Genomic DNA, 25,539 nt, shown 5'->3' on the forward strand with positions numbered 1-25,539 from the left:
AACCTGAACTCTCTGAACCTCAGTTACTTCACCTTTAAAATGGGAATAAAAACTATCTCACCCACGCTTGCAATTTAGTCACATATACATGGCATTTAGCATTTCCTAACAAAATGTTAGTGTCTTTTCAGCTTCTTCTACTGAAAACAGTGACTGTTATCAGAAAGGTATAAACCAAGAATTAAAGGTAGAGATTAGATAAAATCAGAAAGGTAGGTAGGGATCAGGAAAATCTGGAATGCCAGGATAAGTTTGCATTTTCTTCAGTAGATAATCAGACTCCATGAAGAATTTTAAGCTGAGGTTTAGCATGATTGGTTTTAGGAAAAGTCATCAGTATTTTATAAGATGTATTAGGAAAAACAATTGGAAATTGTAAACCAATTAGAGGGCTACTCCAAAAGTCCAGGGAAGTAATAAGAATTGCTTGAAATAAGACGATAGCAAAAATAATGGGAGGAGAGGTGAATGGACATCATTGGCCACTGACAGGATGTGAAAGGTGAGAGAAATGAGGCACCTAATAGAACTCCAAAGTTTATCTCTGAGAAAATAATGGCACCATCAGCAGACATTGAGAAATTAGTAAGAGGAGGAAGCTTTGAAGGAAAGTTGGTAAAATGGGTTTGAGTTGGAGAAACTCCATCCCAAAAATGTCTATCAGGAGGATAGAAATGTGGAATAGATTTATAGATTTAAGGGAAAAGCCAAGACTAGAGATTTAGTTTGGTGATCACTGGCATAGAGGTGACCACAAAGCTCTCAGAGGAAATAAAATTGCCCTGAAAGAAAACAGAGAGGCTGGGCGCAGTGGCTCACACCTGTAATCCCAGCATTTTGGGAGGCCAAGGCGGGTGGATCATCTGAGGTCAGGAGTTCAAGACCAGCCTGGCCAACATGGCAAAACTCTGTCTCTACCAAAAATAAAAAAATTAGCCAGGAGTGGTGGCAGGTGCCTGTAATGCCAGCTGCTCAAGTGGCTGAAGCAGGAGAATCGCTTGAACCCAGGAGGCAGAGGTTGCAGTGAGCTGAGATCGCACCACTGCACTCCAGCCTGGGCGACACATCGAGACTCTGTCTCAAAAAAAAAAAGAAAACAGGGAGAAGGAAGAAGACAGAACATTGGGGGAATGCCTACCATCACAGACGAAAGAGAAAGGGGCAAGAAAAGGAGATGGAGGAGGGACTAGAGGTAGAAGGGAGAGGGAAGAACAGAATTAAGAAAGTTAAAGGAACACCACAGTTAAAGAAGGAAGAGGTGGTCAATCCCAGAGAGGTCAACAAGGATTAGGACTAATAAAAGGGCACTAAATTGGTGCTCCAGAAATCAATGGCAGTTTAAGCACAGCCAGAGGCTGAAACAAGGTTACAAAAGGGGCCTAGGGAGTGGAGCACCAAGGAAAGACTTCAGTAGCAAATGAAAGAGGAAGTGTAGTAATTAACATGGGAAGCAGGATCAAGAAATTCAGTTCATTAAAGTACCATACTGAGCTGAGTATAGGATATAAATGATAAGCTTCTTTCCACTCATGAAATTGTATCAGATGTATTCATAAAAATGTGCTAAGTCACAATTGAGGTTCAGAATCCTATTGGAAAACAGGGAAAGAGACAGCAATTTTCCTTGCAGGATGTCAGGAGGTTTCTTGGAGCAGGGGAAGTTGAGATGGGTCTTTGTGGACGGGAATGAAGTCTACAGCCAGGCATGGAGAAAGGGCATCCCAGGGACCAAAGCCTTCTGTGGAGCCACTGAAGATGCAGGCTGGTTCTGGAACTATCTCTCTGTTTGAAGTAGTGGGGCCACAAGGAAGAGAACATGTTAGGGAGGGGAAGCCTGAGTACTGAGGTAGAGAAGGAAGGAACCTAGCCAGAGGCAGAGACTGACAAGGCTGGTACAGGCAGAGAATGGTGCCAACGATTAGGGAAAGAGTTGGCATGAGAGCGGGGCGGGGGTCAGCCCTGGACAGGAGGCAGGAGCGAGAGGTGTATGGATCACGAGGATGCAGAGATCTTCCGGGAGCAAAGGAAGAACGTGGTTCATAGGCTTACGATGATTTTCTAAAGTGAGGGCATTTGAGAGATTGGAAAATATTTAGAATGTCATAAGGAGCAAAAAAGACTTAGCACATCTAATTTATCTTACATACTACTTTGTTCCACACACACAAAAAAAGATTATGGAGAGACCCTCCACCCAATACTCCCCAAAGAGCGGCATGTTAATTAAAATGCTTGGGTAAAACAGTGCAGTGAAGCTTTTAGCTGCTCCTTTGAGTTATCTGTTTGGTCAGTTTGGATTTTCACATATATGGAGTTTTCTTCAAAAAAAGTACTCTCCTGTTATCACTGAGTACACAACAGAAATAGAACCAAGCAGGGGCTCACTAAGGCTGTCTTTGCGTTTGTGCAAAGGTGATGTCAGAAGCTTTCAAAGATTCACGGTAGCCAACAGAGAGAAGCAACCTAAGTGTCCACCAACTGATGAATGGAGAAAGAACGCATGGCATATATATACAACGGAGTACTATCCAGTCTTCAAAATGAAGGAGATTCCATCATTTGTGACAATATGGATAAACCTAAAGACATTATGTTAAGTGAAATAAGCCAGGCACAGAATGATAAATACCGGATGATCTCATTTACATGTGTAATCTAAAAATACGGACTGCATAGAAGCAGAGAATAGGGTGGTGGTTACCAGGGCTGTTGGGGTGGAGGGTGGGGGCTGAGAGAGGGCCTGGGGAAACGTTGGTCAAAGGATACAAAATTTCAGTTGAACAGGAGGAATAAATTCAAGAGAATCTATGTATAACTTGGCAATTATAGTTAATAATAATGTATACTTAAAAGTTGCTAAGTGACTAGATTTTAGGTATTCTAATTACTGAAAATATGACAAATATGTGAGGTAATGCATATGTTAATTAGCTTGATATAGCCATTTCCAATGTATACACATTCAAAACATGTTGTATACCATAAATATATACAATTGTTGTCAGCTAAAAAAAAAAAAAAAAATTCAGCCCATTGCAGGTTCCCTCCCTAAGCATTCCTTTAAACAAGATAGTTCTTTACTACCCTTATTTTTATTCCTTGTCTGAGCTACAAATGGGCATCTTAAAGGTTTAGGCAGTGCTGACTGAAAAACAAACAAAGTAAAGGGGAAAGAGAGGAAGCAAAGTTAACATAGAAAGTCGGGCAACATGGTGAAACCCCATCTCTACTAAAAATACAAAAAATCAGCTGGGCGTGTTGACGTGTGCCTGTAATCCCAGCTACTTGGGAGGCTGAAGCAGGAGAATTGCTTGAACCTAGGAGGCAGAGGTTGCAGTGAACTGAGATCATGCCACTGCACTCCATCCTGGGCAACAGAGCAAGACTCCGTCTCGGGCGTGTGGGGGAAAGAAAGTCATGCAAAAATAGATCTCTGCTCCCCCCTACCCTCATGACCCCTAAGTGTGGTTGATATGCCCAGCATTACCTGAACAATTGTTCCAGAGGATGAGGAAGCTCTGTCTTCTTCCATGTCCTTGTCATGCTTCCAAAGTGAAGACCAAGACTGAGGAGATGGCTCTGCCTTCTCATCTCGATTCTATCACAGTAATCGATTGGTTAGCAAAGGGAAGAGCTTCCCTTCCTGTCATAACCGGCGCCCTACTCACTCACCTCTTTTATACCAGACTCAACTTATCAGGCGGTGTAACCACAGCCCTTTATTGCAGCCCTCCCCCATTTTTTTAATCTGTATTTTTTGCTAACTATATCATGTTTACAAATGTAGCTGCTCTTCCTAAAGCCTAGAACATACTTTTAAAAGTAGGGGCTCGGCTCGTATCACACAAAGGAAATCTTTAAAACGGTGCTTTTAGGAACTTAATCTGCTTTGATCAATGTAACGTTAAATGGTATCTTTGAGGCCAGGTACTGTGACTCACACCCGTAATCCCAGCACTTTGGGAGGCTGAAGTGCAAGGATCACTTGAGGCCAGGAGTTGGAGGTTGCAGTGAGCACCACTACACTCTAGCTTGGGCAACAGAGTGAGATGCTGTCTCTAAATAAATATTTAAAAATACATAACAGTTAGAAAAATTAAAATGCTATCTTTAAAATTACAGCCTCAAGGGTATAAGAAAAAATGTTCAACATCACTAAACACCAGGGAAATGCAAATTAAAACCACAGTGAGATACTACTTTATACCTGTTAGAATGGCTTATATCAAAAAGATAAAAAAATAACAAGTGGTCATGAGGATGTGGAGAAAATAGAACCCCTGAATACTGTCGGTGGGAATGTAAATTGGTACAGTATCGAGGTTCCTCAAAAAATTAAAAATAGAACCAGCAATCCCACTACTGAGTATATATCCAAAGGAAAAAACTCAGTACGTCAAAGAAACGTCTGCACTCCCATGTTCAATGCAGCACTGTTCACAACAACCAAGATACAGAATTAACCTAAGTGTCCACCAACAAAAGAACGGATAAAGAAAATGTGGTTATATATACATAGTGAAATACTATTTGGCCTTAAAAAATAAGGAAATTCTGTCATTTGCAACAACATGGGTAAATTTAGAGGATCTTCTGTTAAATGAAATAATCCAGGCACAGAAGGACACATACCACATCATCTCCCTTCTATGTGGAATGTAAAAAAAAGAAAAAAAAAAAACAACTCATAGAAGCAGAGAATAAAACAATGGTTACCAGCGACCAGGGATTACAAAAATGTTTGTCAACGGGCATTAAAAAAAAGGGCACAGGAGGAATAAGTTCAAGGGATCTTTTGTATATCATGGTGACTATAGTTAATATATGTTTGAAAATCACAGAGAGTGTAGATTTTAAGTGTTCTCATTATCAAAAAAAATGGTATGTGAGGTAATGTGTATGTTAATTAGCTCAATTTAGCCATTCCACAATGCATATATACATATACTGTATCAAAACATCATACATATCATAAATATATATAATTTTTTTTTGAGACCGAGTTTTGCTCTTGTCACCCAGGCTGGAGTGCAATGGCATCATCTTGGCTCACTGCAACCTCTGCCTCCTGGGTTCAAGTGATTCTCCTGCCTCAGCCTCCCGAGTAGGGGGAACTGTAGGCGCGTGCCACCACACCCGGCAAATTTTTTTGAATGTATACAATTTTTACTTGTCAATTTTTTTTTTTTTTTTTAAATCACAGCTTGATGAACATGTACTTTTTTGTTGCTGTCAAAGACAACACTATAAACATCAGCTCAGAAGCAAATACACGTCTCAAACTAACATCGTACTGAAGTTACTCTTTCTGGTCCCTGGTCCCTCCATTATTCTCTGCCATGAAGGGGTATAAGTTGTCTGATGGTCACAGAGCACAGTAAAGTTTAACTCTTCCTTGTCACAGTTCCACCATGTCCTAGTGACACACTCTAGGATAAGAGGTCTGTTTTGTGTGACAGTGGAGCTACTTAATTAACCATCTATAAAATGAGCCCAAAAAGTGTCTGGTGGTTACGTGCGAGTCACAAAAACTGTAAGTTGCTTCAATTTTCTTCCTTTTGTCATAAGACCCATTGCAACTTATTTTTTTCAAGTATGAAATGGAAACTGATGTCAGAAAAGACAACTGAAAATGTCTCTTTCAACCAGTTATAATTAAGTAGTACAAATTCTTAGTTTGAGTTGCTAACACAACTCTCTGTGTCATTGGAAATGCTGTTTTAGACCAAAAGAGTAATTGAAATGTGGAAAAATACAGTTCTAAAAACGAGACCAGGAGTGCCAAACAAACAGCGTGCTCTCAAAACTTCAGAGAAAGTCCTCAGAAATCAGGTTACTACAGAGAACTTCTTCACCTTCTCCCATATGCCAACGAGAGTGCCTGAATTACATTCATCTCACTCTTACATGGTGAAGTAGGTTTCCATACACTTAAACATTAATAACGTAAGAGAACTACTTCAATCATACTTTTAAAATATCAACATTAATTTAAAAAATTCTTATGTTTCCATTCACTTTAAGATCTTTTCATTGACTTCTTTTAGAGGCCTGGCTCTAACAAACTTTAACAAGAAAATCATTTCCCTTACTTCGCTCTTTACGGAACTTTCTTCCACCTCTTCCTCGACTGCTGCCAGGTAAGACATGGAGCCTCTTCTGTTCAACTGAAAGGCACAGCACAAGAATACCTGCAGTCTGCTTGCCAGTCAACATCACCAAGATCCCTGTCCGGCTGCATTTTTTGTAGGTAATTTTTTATTCACTATATTGAAGATGCCCACCCCCACAAGGAGGCTCTGTCTCCTGCTCCATTCAGCTCCTCCAGCCGGATATCCAAGTCAGTCAAACCTTAGGTCTTGACATTTTCATGGCCCCCTGTGGCCCCTCATCAAACAATTAAAGAATGTGATTCATTGATGTGAATGCAGAGAAGACTTAGGCACTGGGCCCTTCTTAAGTCTGCAAAGGGCTGACTTTTCCATACGAAGATACTTCAAAGGGAGGCTAGATCGATCTGCCTGTGAAATTTTATAAGCGTGTCCTAAAGTAATTCAGGCGTTAAGAATTCTGGGTGGAGTCCAGAACAGGCACACCCTGAGGATTTATATTCACTAGTAAACAACTTCAGGTTGAGTATTTCCACTTCTAAAAATTCCTTTACTACAAGCCATAGATATAGATGCCACAGGTCATTCAGGTGGAAAACACTATCCATTAATGCTCTTGTGGAGTGTGGGGCCAGCATTAACCTCAAGTCATACCCACCTTCCGCTCAGAAGCATCTCTCTCCGCCACTCCACCCTCCTCTGATGCTACAGCTGGCAGCCTATCTCTTTCTACTTCCTCTTCTTGCTTCAAATGCTGGTGAAGGTTTAGTACGGTGGCCTTCAGGTCCACCAACAGGTCTTCTTTTTTTTGGTTCAAACTCAGAATCTGTTTTTCCATATCTTCGATTTCTCCCTGTGTAGAAAGAGTGTTTGCATAGGTTTGAGAAGTCTGAGGCCTCTGCGGGCCCAGAACAGCCTGCTTCCTTTGGTACAAGGGCTGAAGATTTTTCTCTGCTGTTTGGTTTACAAAGCCAGAAGCTAGTCTCTGGTACAGTATAGCTCCTTTCCATCCTGGCTGCATTTCCAAAAGTCCTGTGTAGGGTTTATAAGCTATAGGATGCCTCAGCCTTACCAGAAACCTTGTGAATCAAATCCCTGGGGGTTAAGCCAAAGCGTGGAAACTTGTAACATGCTCCACAGATGACTGTGGTGTGCGGCCAGGGTTGGGAGCTACTGCTCCAGTGGCTAGCTACAGGACTGAGAGAACCAGGATCCACAGGGGAGGGCCCAGGAGTCTGCACACTAACTAACACCACACAAGTGCCTTATGCATACTTCCCATTGTGTCCCAAAGCATATTAAAAATGCATGTCCCCAGGAGACATGTTCCCATGTCTCTCCAGGAAATTCTTAAGCAGATTAACATTTGGGAACCACTGAGAGAAAATGAAGATAGAAATCTCATTCTTTTATTATCATCTCTGAAGACTTCTTTGGTATTACTAAATTCATTTTTTTTAAAGCACAGTCTATTCTGCTCAATCATTTACTTTTTCTACAGTAAAATCTTCCTACTAAATAAGAATAAATAAACAAATAAGGGTACCATGTAGTATAACTTATTATGGGAATGATGGACAGATGATCCCAACCTTCATAATGTTACTTTTTTAACATTTGTATTATTGACATGTGCAAATAAAATTTCTTATACATGGCAGATATGCAGATGCCCAGTGTCTGTCTGAGATGATTATAGGATTATAGATTCTTAGATCTGGAAGAAATAGCAGGTGACAAATACACTAACATCCTCCTCTCTAGCACCTCTGAGAGATGTCATTCAACTTGCCTGAGGTCCTGAAGTGAGTGCTGCATCAGAAGCAGTCTGCTCCTTTTTAGAAAACCTTCATGTGTTTGAAATTTGTTCCTAATATATTCCTTAAACCCCTATTCTTTCCTCCTTCTTTTTTTTTTTTTTTTTTTTTTTTTTTTTGAGACGGAGTCTCGCTCTGTCGCCCAGCCCAGGCTGGAGTGCAGTGGCGCGATCTCGGCTTACTGCAAGCTCCGCCTCCCGGGTTCACGCCATTCTCCTGCCTCAGCCTCCCAAGTAGCTGGGACTACAGGCACCCACAACCGCGCCCGGCTAATTTTTTGTATTTTTAGTAGAGACGGGGTTTCACCGTGGTCTCGATCTCCTGACCTTGTGATCCGCCCGCCTCGGCCTCCCAAAGTGCTGGGATTACAGGCGTGAGCCACCGCGCCCGGCCTCTTTCCTCCTTCTTTCTTCCTTTCTTGCTGTTGGTTCATCCACCCACCCATCCTACAGATAGTCACAGAAGCATTAATTTTCTTACAGAACAGAGAAACGTAATCTGTCTCCACCTGCAAGACAGAGTTCTAAAGGCCAGAGAAGGAAGGTGATTTGTCCAATGCTGCAGCTAGCACACAGCAGAGCATAGGCCTGGGCTTTCTCCTGGCTCTACCGCACACATTCCTATGCCAATACCCCTATTGTGTCTGAAGTCAAAATTTCTGTGATTGCTTTTGGGAAATAACAATGGTTTGACTTAAATCTCAGTTGGCTGTATTTTGTGTTCCATTTTCAATAAACACTAAACTTTAGAGGTACACTGCCTCCCGACAAGAGCGATACTATAGCCACTAGAATAACAGAAACAGAGTAGAGGCACAGTCCTACATGGAGCAGCTGCTCTCAAGGCAGCATCTGCAGACCCCTGGCCACACTCCATAAGGTCCAGATCATTTTCATTACACTAAAATGCTATTTGCCTTTTATACTGTGCTGACATTTGCACTGATGGCATAAAAGCAATGGTGGGGAAAACTACTGGCACCTTATATGAATCAAGGCATGCACGCCAAGTATTTTAGTTATTACCGGGTTCTTCACTTTGATGTATTTATAGTAAAAAAATTTCCATTTTCCTTAAGAATGCCCTTGATAAAAATATGTGTCTTAGTTTATTTGTGCTGCCATAACAGAATATCTGTGATTGGGTAATTTATAAAGAACAGAAATTTATTTCTCACAGTTCTGGAGACTGGGAAGTCCAGGATCAAAGTACTGGGGGGTTTGGTGTCTGGTGAGGGCTGTTCTCTGTTTCCAAGATGGTGCATTGAACACTACATCTTCCTGAAGGGAGGTTTGTCATGTTCTCACATGGCACAAAGCAGAAGGACAAAAATGGGTGAATTCCCTCCCTCAAGCCCTTTTCTGAGGGCACCTAATCCCATTCATGAGGGAGGAGCCCTCATGACTCAATCACCTCCCAATGGCCACACCTCCCGATACTGCTGTGTTGGTGATCAAGTTTCAACAAGAATAAAAATGTTGGGGGGGGGCAACATTTTTTGGGAGAACAAAAACATTCAAACTGCAGCAGTATATATTTTCACTATTCTTTGTGAAAAAACGGAAAGTATGCATATGGCACTTCTGCTGCATATGAAGGGCTAATGGTTGAGAAAAAGCACTTATGCTACTGTTTGAGTTGTAAGCTGAACTATCCTTTTTATTCATAGAACACTATTTTTACTTAAAAAAAAAAAGCCATCTGATAAACTGTATTGCTTTCCTTAAATACTAAAAGATTTTTTTCTGAAGAGATAGGTGTTAATATTAACAAGTACGATTCAAAGAAATATTGACTCTTGAAATGTGTCAACATTTGGAAGATCTGCACAACTCAGTTAATCAGGATTTTCCAAGTGATTGAGTGTGATGTTATAAAATCATGCATTGTTAGAAGATCCATTCGAAGTACAAAGTAGACCAGTAAATTTTAATGTAAGAACGTATAAAGTTCATTGACATGGGTTCAGATTCCATTTACAATTAATATGTAATTTGCACTCGTTGGGTTTTAGTAGAGTTTCAAAGAAAAATGTCCACAATTATTCAAAAGGACTATTAAAATATCCCTCCATCTTCCAAGTGCATGTCTTTGAGAGGCTGTATTGTCTTCGTATACTTAAAACAAAACTACATGCCTCAACAGATCAAATGCAGAAACATAAGAATCTGCCTATTAGGTGGGTGCCAAAGTAATCATGGTTTTTGTCATTACTTTCAATGGAATTGAAAACCGGAATTACTTTTGCACTGACCTAATATTAAACCAGATATTAAAGAGATTACAAATACATAAAACAATGTCCCTCTTCTCATTACTATTTGTTTTAGAAAATATAACTACTTAAAAAAATGTTATTTCTACTCCAGCCTGGGTAACACAGTGAGACCTCATCTCTAAAAAAAAAATAAGAATAATAAAAAGTTATTCCTATTAAAATATAGTGGGTTTATTATTGTTGCTTAAAAACTAAATGAATGTTTTTACATTTCTGAGTTTTAATTTCGTTATCAATGCATATAATTCATATAAACAAAAGCTCTTTGGGATCCATGATTTTTTAGCATAAGGGGAAATCTAATATTTTTACAATATTGAGTCTTTATTACTGATTGGGAATTATTGATCCACCATTTAACAGCTGTGTCATCTTGTACTCTCCTGTACTTCACTGTAGATGTCAAATCACTTGCCCCAGGTCTCACAGCTGGCAAGTAGTGTTACCTTCCTTTGAGTACCATATTAATTGCTTGTCTGCATCAATTTGATGGCAAGAAAAAAAGCAGCTCTCTATTACTCCTACCATACAATCAGGTTTTTTGTTGTTGTTGTTGTTTATGGAAACGTTACTTCAAAAACAAAGACTGAAAAAACCTAGCAATAGGTTATCATGCAAACCATTGTAACTGAATCTACATGACACTGTTAATTCTGACATATGGCAATATGTTAGTATGGCAATACTGCTTAGAATATGGAATTCTTTATTACAATAGTATTCAGGGTCTTCACTGCTGAAGCCCAGCCTGCCCACACTGCCTGACTCTATCTCAGAAAGTCAGGTGGTCCAAATATCCTGTATGTTATATCAGGTTCTTTGGTACTAGAGCAAATTCAGATCAAAACGCATCAAGCTGAGGCCAAGGGCACTTAAAAAGCCCTCCATTAAAGGAGATGTGGCAGCCCTGGCTCAGTTTCTGGGGTTAGGGCTGCCCAGGCTACAAACGGATAAGGCTTCTCTTGATTAAACATCAGGGGCTACAATTTTATCACTTTTTAGTAATGATAATTATATAATCATCTATTTTATGAAATAGGGATGGAAAGTAAACACACACAGAAATACCTTCAATTGTTACAGAGAAATAGGAACTTACACTGTACCACTAGAAAGGCGTCTAGACACCAAAGCCTTAGTAAGTATTAAATAAATGGACGGATGGACAAATGAAACATACCTTTATGAATGAAAGAAACATACCTGTAGTTGTGGCAGCTTGGCAGCTTGGTCTGGTGACATATGTTCAAGGGAGAATTGAGCTGAATAATTATTTAAGATCTGTTTCAAATTTTCTATTTCTTCATCACATTCATTGGTCTGTTTTATGACTACCTATAAAATAACCCCCACAAAAAAGAATATTTGTCATAATCTAAGCAGATTAATGGACTATTTTCATTGTTTAGCTCCACAGAAGTTTTAATCACTCACGGCAAATATGCACCCATTGAGATTTCAATAGGACGTGGTAGCCTAAACAGAGAGAAGAATGTTTGCAAAGCTGACACCTTATCTTCTTGCTCTACTAGATGCCAGAGCACCTTGGGCAGTGCTTAAAGTACAAGTCTCACTGGACACACCTTTGCTCTTAAGTATTTCCAGTCCAGTGCGTTTATTCTGGAAAGCATTTTATGGCATGTTAACATAAAGTTGCTAACTTTTGAGAATTTACTGACAAGTCACATATACCATTTTAATACATATTCCATGGCGGGGCGGGGGGGTAGGCTTTCCGCATAGAAAGGTGACATAACTGATTCAGACAGAACAGAGCATGTGATGTCAGTGATGATGGGTTTTCCCAGTCCAGACTCATCTTCACCTGGTACCCTTTGGGATCAGTGATGTGTATTTTATGAGTAAGAGGCTGAGGGTTCAAGAACATTCTGAATTTGCAGAATAAGGCAAAACTAACCAGAACAATACCTGGCATCTAGTGTTGGGGGGCAGCAAAGCTCCGACCTATCTGGGGACTAAATAGTATGATTAAGTATGATGAAAAACAAAGAAACAGACTTCAAAAGAAAAACTAGATACTTCTTTGGTATGCTACATAGTGAAGCAAAATGCCTTTTAAAACTACAAAGTTTCTAGCCAACACGGAATTCTTCCTTGTATTTTCTTTAATATTTAACCATAATTTTAGCTGTAGGCTGGAAATGAATAACTATGTTCACTGTGCACATCTGCTCCCCAGCCCTCAATAATGAACTACATCCTGTTACTCCCCACAAAAGTAATTTGTCTTATTTTCTACAACGAGGGCACTTACAACATCTAAAGTAGAAATGAAAGGAAATGTACCATATTCTAATGATTGTCATCACCACTGTCTTCCTTAGCTTTGAAATATCTGAGGGGACATCTGATTGCCACCAGCACAATGAGATGGAAAATTTGAGCAGCACAGTTTGATACCTAACTTGGCACAAAATAGAAGTTCCTCTTCTATTTCACCCTTTTCATCTGTGAAGAAGCCACTTGAAAGCATAGTTAGGACTGTGGCTTTCTTCTTCTGACCAGGAGACCAATAAAGCACAAGAGGATGAAAATAATAGATCAAATTATATATTTTTTTCTTCTCTTTATATTATTACAAGATAGTACACTGAGTGCTAGATCTTCTTTCTCTCTGTGGGTGTTATAGAATGACATCATTGACCAGTAGCCAGACCAGAGAAACTGAGTTAAGACTCAAACCAGAGAGTATAGTCTCCTCAAACCTTAGGAGAACAGAGTGGCCACCAAAATGTACATGAAATTTAACAGGGATTAAGACACAGTCATTTTTCTTCTTATAAACAGAAGGCCGTCATGAAAAATGAAAAATAACCCCTACAGTGACCCATCTAATCAGGAAAGGCAGCACGCAGGAGGTCGACGGAGAGGGCTGGAAGTCAGTGCAGACTTTCTACAACTTTCTCTTCTTGTGGGAATTCCTTGATCTAGGAATACAAACTAAAGATTATTCCTAACTAATGATGATTCCTGATGGAGACTAGTGATTTAACAAAACCCAACCACCACCACCACAATACAAAACCCCTCTGGGAAGAAGATGAAAAATATCAGCCCTCAATATGCAGAAATGACACCAGGAGTTTAGAAACTCAAATTCTTGCTCCATGTGTACATACATTAACCTCTACACAAGTGAACTCTGTGGTCTTTCAGCAGGTCACTTAGCCCTGGTGCCGATTTCCTTATCTGTAAAAAGAAAGATGATAAAGTACCTACTCTGCCTACATCACATGCTTGGTAACGAGAAAGTCAATAGGAGAGTGACTGAGATGAATAAAGAGATTACTATGGTGATGATTACTTTACAGATCTGTTGGCCTCAGGGGCTGCAAATGCCTTGTTCAGGTATGACTCTCTTCCCACAGAATTTTGCCCATGTAGGTCTTTAACAACTGTGGAATGAAATTAAATAGACCGTAATTATGTTTTAATGTCTTCAACCAGAACAAGGATAAGAAGTCAGAAAAATAACCTTAGCTCCATTTGAGCATGAAGATATGCTTTTATATTAAATGCTACCTCCTATAATAACAGGATAATAATAAATTTCAATTAGAGGTGAAAACCAAACCAGCTTTTGGTGAACATTCTCATCCAGTAAGTTGGCTGTCATCAGAAACTGCTTACCTTTAATAACTCATTTTGTTCTTGAGTCACATTTTCCAATAGTTTTATATCTTGTAAAAGCTGATTTGTCCGCTGAAACACAGGGAGAGGTTTCATTCCTGTCTGCGGCAACCTCAGTTCCACTTGGTAAGACACTATCTCAGCAATGGTTTTCTTCATGGGACGTATATTTTCAAGTATGACCTTAATTATATAAGGGGAGCATGTTACAGAAATGAAAAGACAATGGCCACTGTTAAATTTAATTATTTGCAATTAAAATACGGTATAGTTTTTACAGTTTCCATTTTTAAAACTATTTCATAGCTCAGATTGAAAAGAACTATTATATCACTTGTGATCCGGGAGTTGAAAGTCTCAGGAAAGAATAACTGGGGCAAGAGCAACCTACCAATACTCAATTACGCATTTGGACAACTTTTTCTTCCTTTTCTCCCTCCACTTTCTGTGTAGAACTGGTGTTCTGCTGTGTGTATTGTCACTAGGCAGTGAGCAATGTAAGGGCAGGTACTGCCTCTCACTTTTGTAGCAACTACACCTAGCACAGGGCTTCCCGTATAGTGGGCCCTCAAAAATGCTTATTGACTTGAACAGAGCTGTCCTGCATGAGTCCCAGGAGTATAATTATATTTTGCTTTAATAACATCTGATCCACAGGAATCTGGATTTATGTAACCAATACATTAGAAGAGATTACTCACTGTACTAAGTCATATTTCATATAATATCATTTCATTTAATCCTTACAACCCCTTGAGAGGTAAGTATCCTAACCTCCATTTCACAGGTGAGGAAATTGGGTTCACAGAAGTTAGAAGATCCAGGTAAGCTTAGTGTGTTAAGAGGCAGAGCTGGGAACAGAATCCAGGCCTCCCTGGTCCTCAACCACATGCTCTCAATGACTAGGCTGAGCAGGGGATCAACATTTGCCTGCTGTTTAGTCATGTCCCAGCTCCTCTGTCAGGGGCTCTATTTACATTACAATTGGCCAACGTAATCACCTCAGTACCAGTGCACAGATATGAAAGACAATCCAAAAACCATTAATTACTCAAAGTCACGCAGTGAGCAGTCTAGCTGGGGCTGGAACCCAGTTCAGCCTGAATTAGGTGCTCAAGCCTTTGAGTTTGATTTAAACGAAAAAATAACCTATAGGAAAATTATCTTTACATAGGTGGTACTACAACTATGATTTAAATATACAGTTATAGTTATTCCCATCAATTTCCCAACCTTATTTTGCTATTACTCTGGTAAGACTAAATGCTTTTTAAAATCACATTATATTCTATTTTGAAAAAGACATAATAAGTATCATAAGAAAATACTTTAAATAATAATCTATGCTTACCTCCCCATGTTTAAGATGTTCTTCAGGTGAAAAATCAAATATTTCTTTTGATAATAGGATAGTTTTGATTTTTGAAACTTTTTTTTCCATTGATTTTACTTCAGATTCAATAGCAACCGCATCCTAGAATTTCAGAAGAACACACTGATGCAATATATATTGTATATTAATCATCTATAAAACACAGTTTATTGGCATTAATTCTATTCTCTTATTTAGCCAAATAATGTCTGCCATCTATACCTCTTAAAAACTAACCACGCACTATAGATAAATAATGTTCACCATTTTCTTTCCTTTTTTTCTTTTTTCTTTTTTTTTGAGACAGAGTTTCACTCTTGTCACCCAGGCTGGAGTGCAATGTCGCGATCTCTGCTCACTGCAACCTCCGCCTCCCAGGTTCAAGCCATTCTCCTGCCTCAGCCTCCTGAATAGCTATGGGTTACAGGCGCGTGCCACCATGCCCAGTTAATTTTTATATTTTTAGTAGAGACGGGGTTTCACCATGTTGGTGAGTTGGAGGCCAGGCTGGTCTCCAACTCCCAACCACAGGTGATCCACCTGCCTCAGCCTCCCAAAGTGCTAGGATTACAGATGTGAGCACTGCACCCGGCCAGTGTTCACCACTTCCAATATAAATGTTAATCTATTAATAGCACACCACAATACAAAGCATTGCTTATATACCTTCTGGACTAAAGCTCATAATATGGCCAATTTTAAATTACTCATACTATGAATCAATTTTTTTTTAACTCTTCAGATTTATCTTTGGAATATATTTAAAGACTTGAAAACAGGTAGGTGTGACATTCTAAAAACTCCCACCACCTTAAGTAAAATGATAAAGTCACCCTTGGAAAACGAACACACAGGAGCTAGAAAAGGGTCAGGACTTTTTCACTAACCCCCTAATAAACTGTTGCCAAGTGGAGTGTCACTGAGTTATTTTATAACCTACTCAGATTAAGTTAAACAATGGATCATTTGTCCAGTGGTTATTCTCTCATCAGTATCAACATCCAGAACCTGGCCAAGAACCTTCAAGTGAAACGCTGCAAAAATAAGTAAAGTATGCTGCAGAACCTACACACTGAAGTCCACACAACCATAAGAGAGCCTAAGGCCTTTAGAGTTCAATGCAGATCTACTGTGCCAATAAGGAATGGTTAATAATGAAGGAGATTTAAAAATGACATAAAAAAAGACAGGGTATCAAATTATAGCAGTCTGGAGCTATTCAATATAGGAACCAACAAATATTTTATCTTATTTTATTTTTGAGAGGGAGTTTTGCTCTTTTTGCCCAGGCTAGGGCGCAAGGGCACGATCTCGGCTCTCTGCAACCTCCGCCTCCTGAGTTCAAGTGATTCTCCTGTCTCAGCCTCCCGAGTAGCTGGGATTACAGGCGCCTGCCACCACACTCGGCTAATTTTGTTTTTTTGTTTGTTTATTTTTTGAGACGGAGTCTCGCTCTGTCGCCCAGGCTGGAGTGCAGTGGAGCAATCTCAGCTCACTGCAAGCTCCGCCTCCCGGGTTCACGCCATCCTCTTGACTCAGTCTCCCGAGTAGCTGGGACTACAGGCACCCGCCACCACGCCCAGCTAATTTTTTGTATTCTTAGTAGAGACGGGATTTCACTGTGTTAGCTAGGATGGTCTTGATCTCCTGACCTCGTGATCTGCCCTCCTCGGCCTCCCAAAGTGCTGGGATTACAGGCGTGAGCCACTGCGCCCGGCCTAATTTTGTACTTTTAGTAGTGACGGGGTTTCGTCATGTTGGCCAGGCAGGTCTCGAACTCCTGACCTCAGGTGATCTGTCCACCTCGGCCTGCCAAAGTGCTGGGATTACAGGCGTGAGCCATTGCGCCTGGCCAGGGACCAACAAAACTTCATAAGAAAATGAAGCAGTATGTACAATAGCTGTTTATAGTGGTATCTCCAAATTATGAGAAAAAGTTAAATTACATGGACATTATTCTGTGTACCTACTATTTAAGAAGGTATATAGAATTATACAATGTATTTTAGGGTAATTTTCATCAAAAATTATAGAAGCATTTAAAAATTTTGAAATGAGCTTCAGTAACCAAAAATAATTACTTTAACAGTTATTATTCCCCGAAGACACATGAGTGTGGCCTAGGGAATGTAACTGAGTAACAAAGGTAAATCATGAAGAACTGTAATTGCCTCTACCATGTGACTCTCTCTTTAAATAAATGCTTCAGATGTTTCAAGCAAAAATAAAAATCCAGAGGCTGGCAAATAACAACCCCTCAATAAATATTTGCTGTTGGTAAATAAAGACTTGGGACTACCTGTTTTACACTTGTTTTTAATTCCTTTTTGTGGAGAATGGGGTCTTACTGTAGTGCCCAGGCAGGTCTCAAGCTCTCGTGCTCACGCTATCCTCCCGCCTCTGCCTCCCTAAGTGCTGGGATTACAGGCATGAGCCACCATGCCGGGCACCGCGCCCGGCCAGAACTATCTCTGAATTCCCTCTTTCCTATCCAGCACTTAAAAATCAGTAGTATTTCTCTTTGACAAAGAGAAAACACTGAGCTTATTTTATCAGGATTCTTTACTCTTTAAAACAGACCACTTCTGGATTGCAAATGGGGAGATGCTTTTTGTTATAGTTACACGTTACACTACAGGTTGCAAAGTAAAGTAAAATGTAATTCCACAAATGAGAACACACATGACATTTTACCAGATCAACGTGTCTTCACATTGATTAGCTGTATAGTGCTTGGTTAGTAGTATAACTCTTACTTATTTATTTGACACAGTCCTGCTCTGTCACCCAGGCTGGAGTGCAGTGGCGCAATCTTGGCTCACTGTAACCTCTGCCTCTCAGGTTCAAGCGATTCTCCTGCCTCAGCCTTCCAAGTAGCTGGGATTACAGGTGTGCACCACGATACCCAGTTAATTTGTGTATTTTTAGTAGAGATGGGGTTTCACTATGTTGGCCAGGCTTGTCTTGAACTCCTGACCTCAAGTGATCCATCCGCCTTGGCCTCCCAAAGTGCTGGGATTATAGGCGTGAGCCACCATTGCACAGCCTCTAATTTAATCCTGAATGAAATATAAATAAAGAATAAGAAATCATATCTTTATGGTGCAAACTTACATCAGCCATTCGCTGAATCTGTGGAAGGCTTTCCATTATTTTTTGTTGTAATGCTGTTACTTGATTACTTAACTCTTGTACAGATTGTGTTAATTCATCTGTTTCAAAAATTATTGACAGGTCTTCTAGATCCATAAAGATTGAATGTAAAAGATTGTGCTTCTGTTCTGAATCTTCCAAAGCCATCTAGATAAACACAGAATGGGAAAAAGAGAGGCATCAAGATCCTGATATAAGTTGATTAAAATTTAAACCAGAGAAAACTGACGGTTGTCTCAACATTTTAAATTCCTACTCATTTCTAGTTCAATAATGAAAACATAACACCCTCTATTGTCAACGACAGTAAAAGACTTCAGAGTATCTACCTGTATACTGTAATATAATAAGAAACATACATATTTGGTCTTCGTCCACTTCTAAAACCTTTAGAATCCTTTAATAATAGGGGTGAGAGAAGTGTCTTTTATTATACATAATAAGCCCTTTCATACATGTAATAACTTTCAAATTTAAGACATCAAAATAGCTCAGCCACCTAATGAAAATGTTCAGCTTGATAATGTACTTTTCAGGTAATTCCACAAAAAATAACTGATAGGAGAAAGAACATTCACTTATGCAACTAGAATTTTAATCATAAGTCACTAAAACTAAGTGGGTTATTCAGAATTTTATATTAATCTTATTCAAAATCCTTATAGGAGAAAACGTTTAGGAAAACAAAACTTAAAACTAATGCTTTTTTTTTGTTTTTTACCAATTATCATTGACAACAGCATCAAAAATAATAAAATACTTAGGAATAAATTTAACAATATACATGCAAGAAATGTATACTGGGCCAGGTGCGGTGGCTCATGCCTGTAATCCCAACACTTTGGGAGGCGGAGATGGGTGGATCACCTGAGTTCAGGAATTCGAGACTAGCCTGGCCAACATGGCGAAACCCTGTCTCTACTAAAAATACAAAAATTAGGCCGGGCGCGGTGGCTCAAGCCTGTAATCCCAGCACTTTGGGAAGCCGAGACGGGCGGATCACGAGGTCAGGAGATCGAGACCATCCTGGCTAACACGGTGAAACCCCGTCTCTACTAAAAAATACAAAAAACTAGCCGGGTGAGGTGGCGGGTGCCTGTAGTCCCAGCTACTCGGGAGGCTGAGGCAGGAGAATGGCGTGAACCCAGGAGGCGGAGCTTGCAGTGAGCTGAGATCCGGCCACAGCACTCCAGCCTGGGTGACAGAGCAAGACTCCGTCTCAAAAAAAAAAAAAAAACAAAAAAACAAAAATTAGCCAGGTGTGGTGGCGGGAGCCTGTAATCCTAGCTACTCAGGAGGCTGAGGCAGGAGAATCGCTTGAACCCAGGAGGTGGAGGTTGCAGTGAGCCATTATCGCACCACTGCACTCCAGGCTGGGCGACAGAGAGAGACACCATCTCAAAAAAAAAAAAAAAAAAAAAAAGGAGGACCTGCATACTGAAAATTACAAAACATTGTTGAGAGAAATTAAACCCCAAAAGAGATAAAGAGATATCACGTTCCTGGACTGAATAGTTACTATGGTTGAGATGTTAATTATCTTCCAAACTGATTTACAAATTTAATGCAATCCCACTCAAAATTCCCACAGACCTTTATTTAGAAATTAACAAGTGTATTCTAAGACTTATATAGAAATACAAAGGCCTTGATTTAGCCAAAACAAATCTGAAAAAGAAGGACAAAGTTGTAGAATTGATGCTACCTGATTTCAAGACTTACTGTAAAGCTATAGTAATGAAGACTGTCATATTAGTGAAAAGTATAGACATACAAATCAATTGAACAGAAGGGAGCGCCCAGAAATAAACACACATGTGTAAGGTCAATTGATTTCCAATAAAGTGCCAAAGTAATTTAATGGTGATTCTGATCAATAAATGATGCAGAAACAATTGGATATCTCCATGGAAAAAAAGAACTTTGTTCCTTCAATCACACCTTATGCAACAATAAACATGAGATAAATCATAGATCTAACAGTAAGAGTTAAAACTATCAAGTTACAGGAAGAAAACACAGGAGGAAATCTTTGCAACCCTGGGTTAGGTAAGGATTTCTTAGAATGCAGCACAAAAGAATAATCCACGAAAGAAAATATTGATACATTGGACCTCATCAAATTAATAACATTTGCTCTTTGAAAGACAGTGTTAAAAGAATGAAAAGACAAGCCACAGACTGGAAGAAAATATTTGTAAATGACATATATGTCAAAAGAATGGTTCAGAATATTTTACAAAAAACTTACAACTCAACAAGAAGACAAAACAATGCAATTTTTTTAATGGGCAAAAAAAAAAAAAAAATTGAACAGATACTTTACAAAGGAAGTGTACAAATGACCAATAAAGACATAAATAAATGCTCAAAATTGTTAGTCATTACAGAAATGCCATTTAAACCACAATGAATTACCACTGCAAGTCACTAAAATGGCTAAAATTTAAAAGGCAGACAATATTAAGTACTGTTGAAAATATGAAGCAATTAGAACTCATGTTGCTGGTGGGAATGAAAAATGATATAGCCATTTTGGAAAACAATTTCTCAGTTTATTATTTATTTAAACACATCGTAAAAGTCAGAGATCCTACTTTTAGGTATTTATTCTTTGAAATAAAATGAAAACATTTGTCTACACAAAGATTTATATATAAATGTTCACAGCAGTTTTGCTCATAATAGCCTATGGTAGCAGCCTCTAAGGTAGCCCTGAATGACCCCTACCTCCTGGTATTCATACCCTTATATCAGCTTCCTTGAATGCAGGCCAGACTTACTAATTTAATTCTAATAAAATATGGCAGAAGTGATGAGATGTCACTTCCAAGGTTAGATTACAAAGACTGAGGCCCAGCCTGGGCAACAAAGTGAGACCTTATCTACAAAAATTTAAAAATTAGCCGGGCATGGTTGTGTGCGCCTGTAGTCCCAGCCACCTGGGAGGCTAAGGTGGGAGGAACATTTGAACTCAGAAGGTGGAGGTTGCAGTGAGCCGACATTGTGCCACTGCACTCCAGCCTGGGTGACAGAGCAAGACCCTGTCTCTAAAATTTAAAAAAAAAAAAAAAAGGTGGCTTCTGTCTTGAGAGCTCTCTCTCACTCTCTTGGAAATTGTTTATGCCGAGGGAAGCCAGCTGCCATGGTGTGAGGCAGACTCCTGGAGGAGCTCACGTGTCTGTGAGTAGAAGCAGATCTTCTGAGGCCTGTCAACAGCCATGGGAATGAGCCTGGAAGCGGATCCCACCTCCTCCCTCATGCAAATTGAGCCTTCAGATGAGTCTGCAGCCTTTGCCAACACCTTGACGGCATTCTCATGAGAGAACCTGAGCCAGAGATACTTAGCTAAGCCATGCCGGTGGACTCCTGACTCACAGAAACTGTGATAGTAACAGTTTGCGGTTTCAAGCTGCTAACTTTTGGAGTAGTTTGTTAGACAACAATAGCGAATACATAGCTCAAAACTGGAAACAACCCAAATATCTATTAACTGGTAGATAAACAAACTACTTAATTCCAAATTTATTTCCAAAACTGGAACACTACTTGGCAATCAAAGAATTAACTATGCATTAAGTGTAACAACCTGGATGAATCTCAAAAGCATTATGTGAATTGAAACAAGTGAGACACGAAAGACTACACACTGTTTGATTCCCTCTACATGATATTCTAGAAAAGGCAAAACTATAGTAATAAGAAACTGTGAGTGGTTACCTAGGGTTGAAGATGGGTGAAAAGGAATTGACTGCAAAGAGGCAGGAGGAAACGTCTTAGGAGATGGAGATGTTCCTTATATTGATGGCGGTGGTGGTTATACAACTGCACTTTTATCAAAACTCACCTAACTGCATACTTAAAATAGGTGTATTGATATTTTTACTAATATGTAAATTATACCTCAATAAAGTTGATTTAAAAAACAGGCCAGGTGCGGTGGCTCACGCCTGTAATCCCAGCACTTTGGGAGGTCGAGGCGGGCAGATCAGCTGAGGTCAGGAGTTCAAGACCAGCCTGGCCAACATAGTGAAATCCCGTCTCTACTAAAAATACAAAATAAGGTGAGCGTGGTGGCATGCACCTGTAATCTCAGCTACTGGGGAAGCTGAGGCAGGAGAATTACTGGAACCTGGGGGGCGGAGGTTGTGGAGAGCCGAGATCGCACCATTGCACTCCAGCCTGGGCAAAAAGAGTGAAACTCCATCTCAAAAAAGAAAAAAATAATAATTTTCTATTTTTATAATGACAATTTATGAATTTATGTTTCAGTGATTCTCACAACAGTAGTATTTATGGAATTATCTTTAGGTTACAAAGACTTGTTTTAACAAACACAATCCAGGTAGAAGGGTATAGTACAATTAAAACAAACATTTAAAGCCTAGTTGAGAGTTCTGACACCTCTTTAAAAGTGAATTTAAAAATACCTGAATATGCTAGAAAATGGAAAAGGGCACCCTAAAAGTAGAATTATTGGACAAACGAGGATTTCACATAGTTTTATTTGGGACTTACTTCCCAGGGGGAGATTAGGACACATCAGGGCACACAGAAATAAACTCGCACCTTCCCTTGTCCCTACTTCCTTTACTCAGTTCTAGCTCAGAAAGAAAGTCTAGCAATTTAAAATGTCCTGAAGTTTGAGAGATGCTTCCACATTTTTACATTGGTATCAGTAGAAGGTAGCAAAATCCCAGCTGCTTTTGCCTGAGCTCACTTTTGTACAGTTTGTTTTTTTAACTCATAATAAGCATTTGAAGGGAAAAAAAAAAGCATCATTCCTCTCTTTTGTCTTGGTACAGTCCTCAAAAATAGTGACTCAGGGAGGTGATAAAAAGTTTAAAAATGACAAACTTTGGGGATGTGGAAAGTTAATCCAAGTGGGGAAAGGCAAAAAAATCATGAGCAAGGGGAAGAAAAGGAAAAAAAATGGGTAGAAATGCAGCATCTTTACAATTGTTACCATAAAAAAAAAACGCCAACAATTCTCAAACTTCAGGGAGGTCTGAGGTCAGCAGCTCACTTAGGAACACACTGTGCCATTCTAAAGATAGAAAAAGGAGCTGAATCACCTTTGAGGTCTGATTCTGTAAACACTGTTACCAAATAAGCTTTTCTCTAAGGGATTCCTTCTCATGGCAGAATAAAAGAAGGAAAACACACCTGTGCAATGCAACTTCCCTAATACTCAGCATCCAGAAGATGTTTTGCAGCCGAGGCCTCAAGTAGGAAAACACTTTCATTTGTTTTGTCTTTGTAAGCCAGCATAGACACATGGGGCACATGTGGAGTACCAGCAAGGACAGGAAATTTGGAATCATGGTGTGTTAGAAGTGGAAGGAACCATGGATTCATGTTCTATTGCTGTGTAACTAATTACCACAAACTTAATGGCTTAAAACACAAAAAAGTTATCTTGTAGTGTTCAGGGGTAAGGAGTCCAGGTATAGCTGAGGTGAGTCCTCTGTACGGGGAGCCACAAGGATGCAGTCCGGTGCCATCTGGAGCTCGGGATTCTCTTTCAAGATCATTCAGGTTGTTGGCAAAATCCAGCTGTAGGACTGGGCTCCCTGTTTCCTAGCTGGCTCTCACTGACTCTCAGCTTCTAGAAAGAGCCTTTGGGCCCTAGCTCCATGGCCCTCTGACAATATAGCCACTTTCTCAAGGAGAATCTCACTACACTCTGCTACAGGCTGAGTAACCCTTATCTGAAATGCTTGAGACCAGAAGCGTTTCGGATTTTGGACTTCTTCAAATTTTGGAATATAAGTATTATACTTACCGGTGGAGCATTCCAAATAAAAAAATCCCATATAAGAGACTCTTATAATCACGTTAATCAAGTATCATGGGAGTGACTACCCCATTACCTTAGTCATATAATGTAACCTAGTCAATGAAGTGACTTTCCCATCGTATTCATATTCCTGCCCACATTCAAGTATTATTCTTTCAACTATTCTTTCAGGTCATATATACCAGAGGATGGGAATATTGGGGGGCATCTTAGAATTCTAACAACCAAAACCATTAGCACTATCCTGTGCACATTCTTATTTCATGGGGAGAAACTGAGGTCCATAGAAGATAAACGAAATTATCAAAAAAGTCATAAAGTAGTTATCAGGACAGTAAGAGCTGAATCCTGCTCTCCAAAATCTGTGTCTAGTGCTTGCCACTCTCTCAAGCTTCCTTCTGCCACTGACACGGTTAGTGGTAAGATTGTATTTCAGGAAAGGAGGAAAAAAGCACCAGGACGATCAGGTAAGCCATGAATCCTTATGTAGATGCTATGAGCAGCAGAAAACCTGGAAGAACACTTACCTGCAGAGTGCTAGCATGGTGACTCAGTGTCCTTGAAGAGTCATAGTCAGCAGGATTGGCCAGCAAATGACTGGTATTTTCTATCCAAGCCTCAGTGCTCTTCAGAAGATCATTATATTCCTCCATCTTAACTGTGGCCTGAGAAAGAGATGCAGGACCAAACTTGGTCACATGCCTTTTACTGGAGCCAAATGACTCCTCGATGAAGAGTCAGTTGCTGTTAGTCAGGGGTGTGTCAGGCCTTGCAGATGTCTGCTCCTCATGGCTGGGGCCACTTGTTCACCTGCTCTAGGTTATGATACTTCTGACTTTTAAGATTAACTCTGACCATAGGTGGAAAGGATTTAAGCGGTTCTACTCCAACATCATGGGCCTCAGCAAAGTTCTGGGTTAGCTTTGCAACTATTCTGGTTCCCATTTTAGGCTTCATTTTAAAAACTGGGCTGTACTTTGTCCTCCTGTTCAAGACCTTGCCCTACAGTTCTTCTAAGACTAGGATGCTGCCTCACTCTTGTTAAATCACAAACACAACTCAGCCAACCACAGCTCCTGTTTGGAAGGAGGGTAGAGAGGGTATCCTGTACCTGAATGACAGTCTTTCTCATTGTTGTCTCCCTCACTAGACTCCGGAGATCACCTGTCCTAAATTCCCATTACTGGTCTTTAGCCACCTGTAGGGGAGCCTGGACTTCCCAACAGTTTGCCTGGCTCTTGCTGTGGTCAACTTTCGGATTCTTGGTTCTATCTGCCCAATCAGACTTTCTGCCTGCACTAGCATTGAAATCTGTCTCCTCAGTGCCCACGCGAGCCTACCATGGCCCCAGCTTCAAG

General features: G+C 39.9%; 1 protein-coding gene across 12 annotated transcripts in view; it reads right to left on the minus strand.

Annotated features, from left to right (window-relative positions):
- LOC105473730 (spectrin repeat containing nuclear envelope protein 2) overlaps positions 1–25,539 on the minus strand; it is a 377,206-nt gene that overhangs the window by 122,304 nt on the left and 229,363 nt on the right. For all 12 annotated transcript variants that reach the window (XM_071100037.1, XM_071100034.1, XM_071100026.1 and 9 more), the window contains 8 exons: positions 24,709–24,846; positions 18,343–18,528; positions 15,208–15,330; positions 13,857–14,039; positions 11,409–11,540; positions 6,769–6,963; positions 6,093–6,167; positions 3,488–3,598 (listed from right to left, as the gene is read on the minus strand). In XM_071100037.1, the coding sequence (XP_070956138.1) occupies positions 3,488–3,598; positions 6,093–6,167; positions 6,769–6,963; positions 11,409–11,540; positions 13,857–14,039; positions 15,208–15,330; positions 18,343–18,528; positions 24,709–24,846 (1,143 nt within the window). The remainder of the gene's footprint in view (positions 1–3,487; positions 3,599–6,092; positions 6,168–6,768; positions 6,964–11,408; positions 11,541–13,856; positions 14,040–15,207; positions 15,331–18,342; positions 18,529–24,708; positions 24,847–25,539) is intronic.

The sequence above is a fragment of the Macaca nemestrina genome, chromosome 7 (genome assembly GCF_043159975.1).
Source record: "Macaca nemestrina isolate mMacNem1 chromosome 7, mMacNem.hap1, whole genome shotgun sequence".
Taxonomy (NCBI): domain Eukaryota; kingdom Metazoa; phylum Chordata; class Mammalia; order Primates; family Cercopithecidae; genus Macaca; species Macaca nemestrina.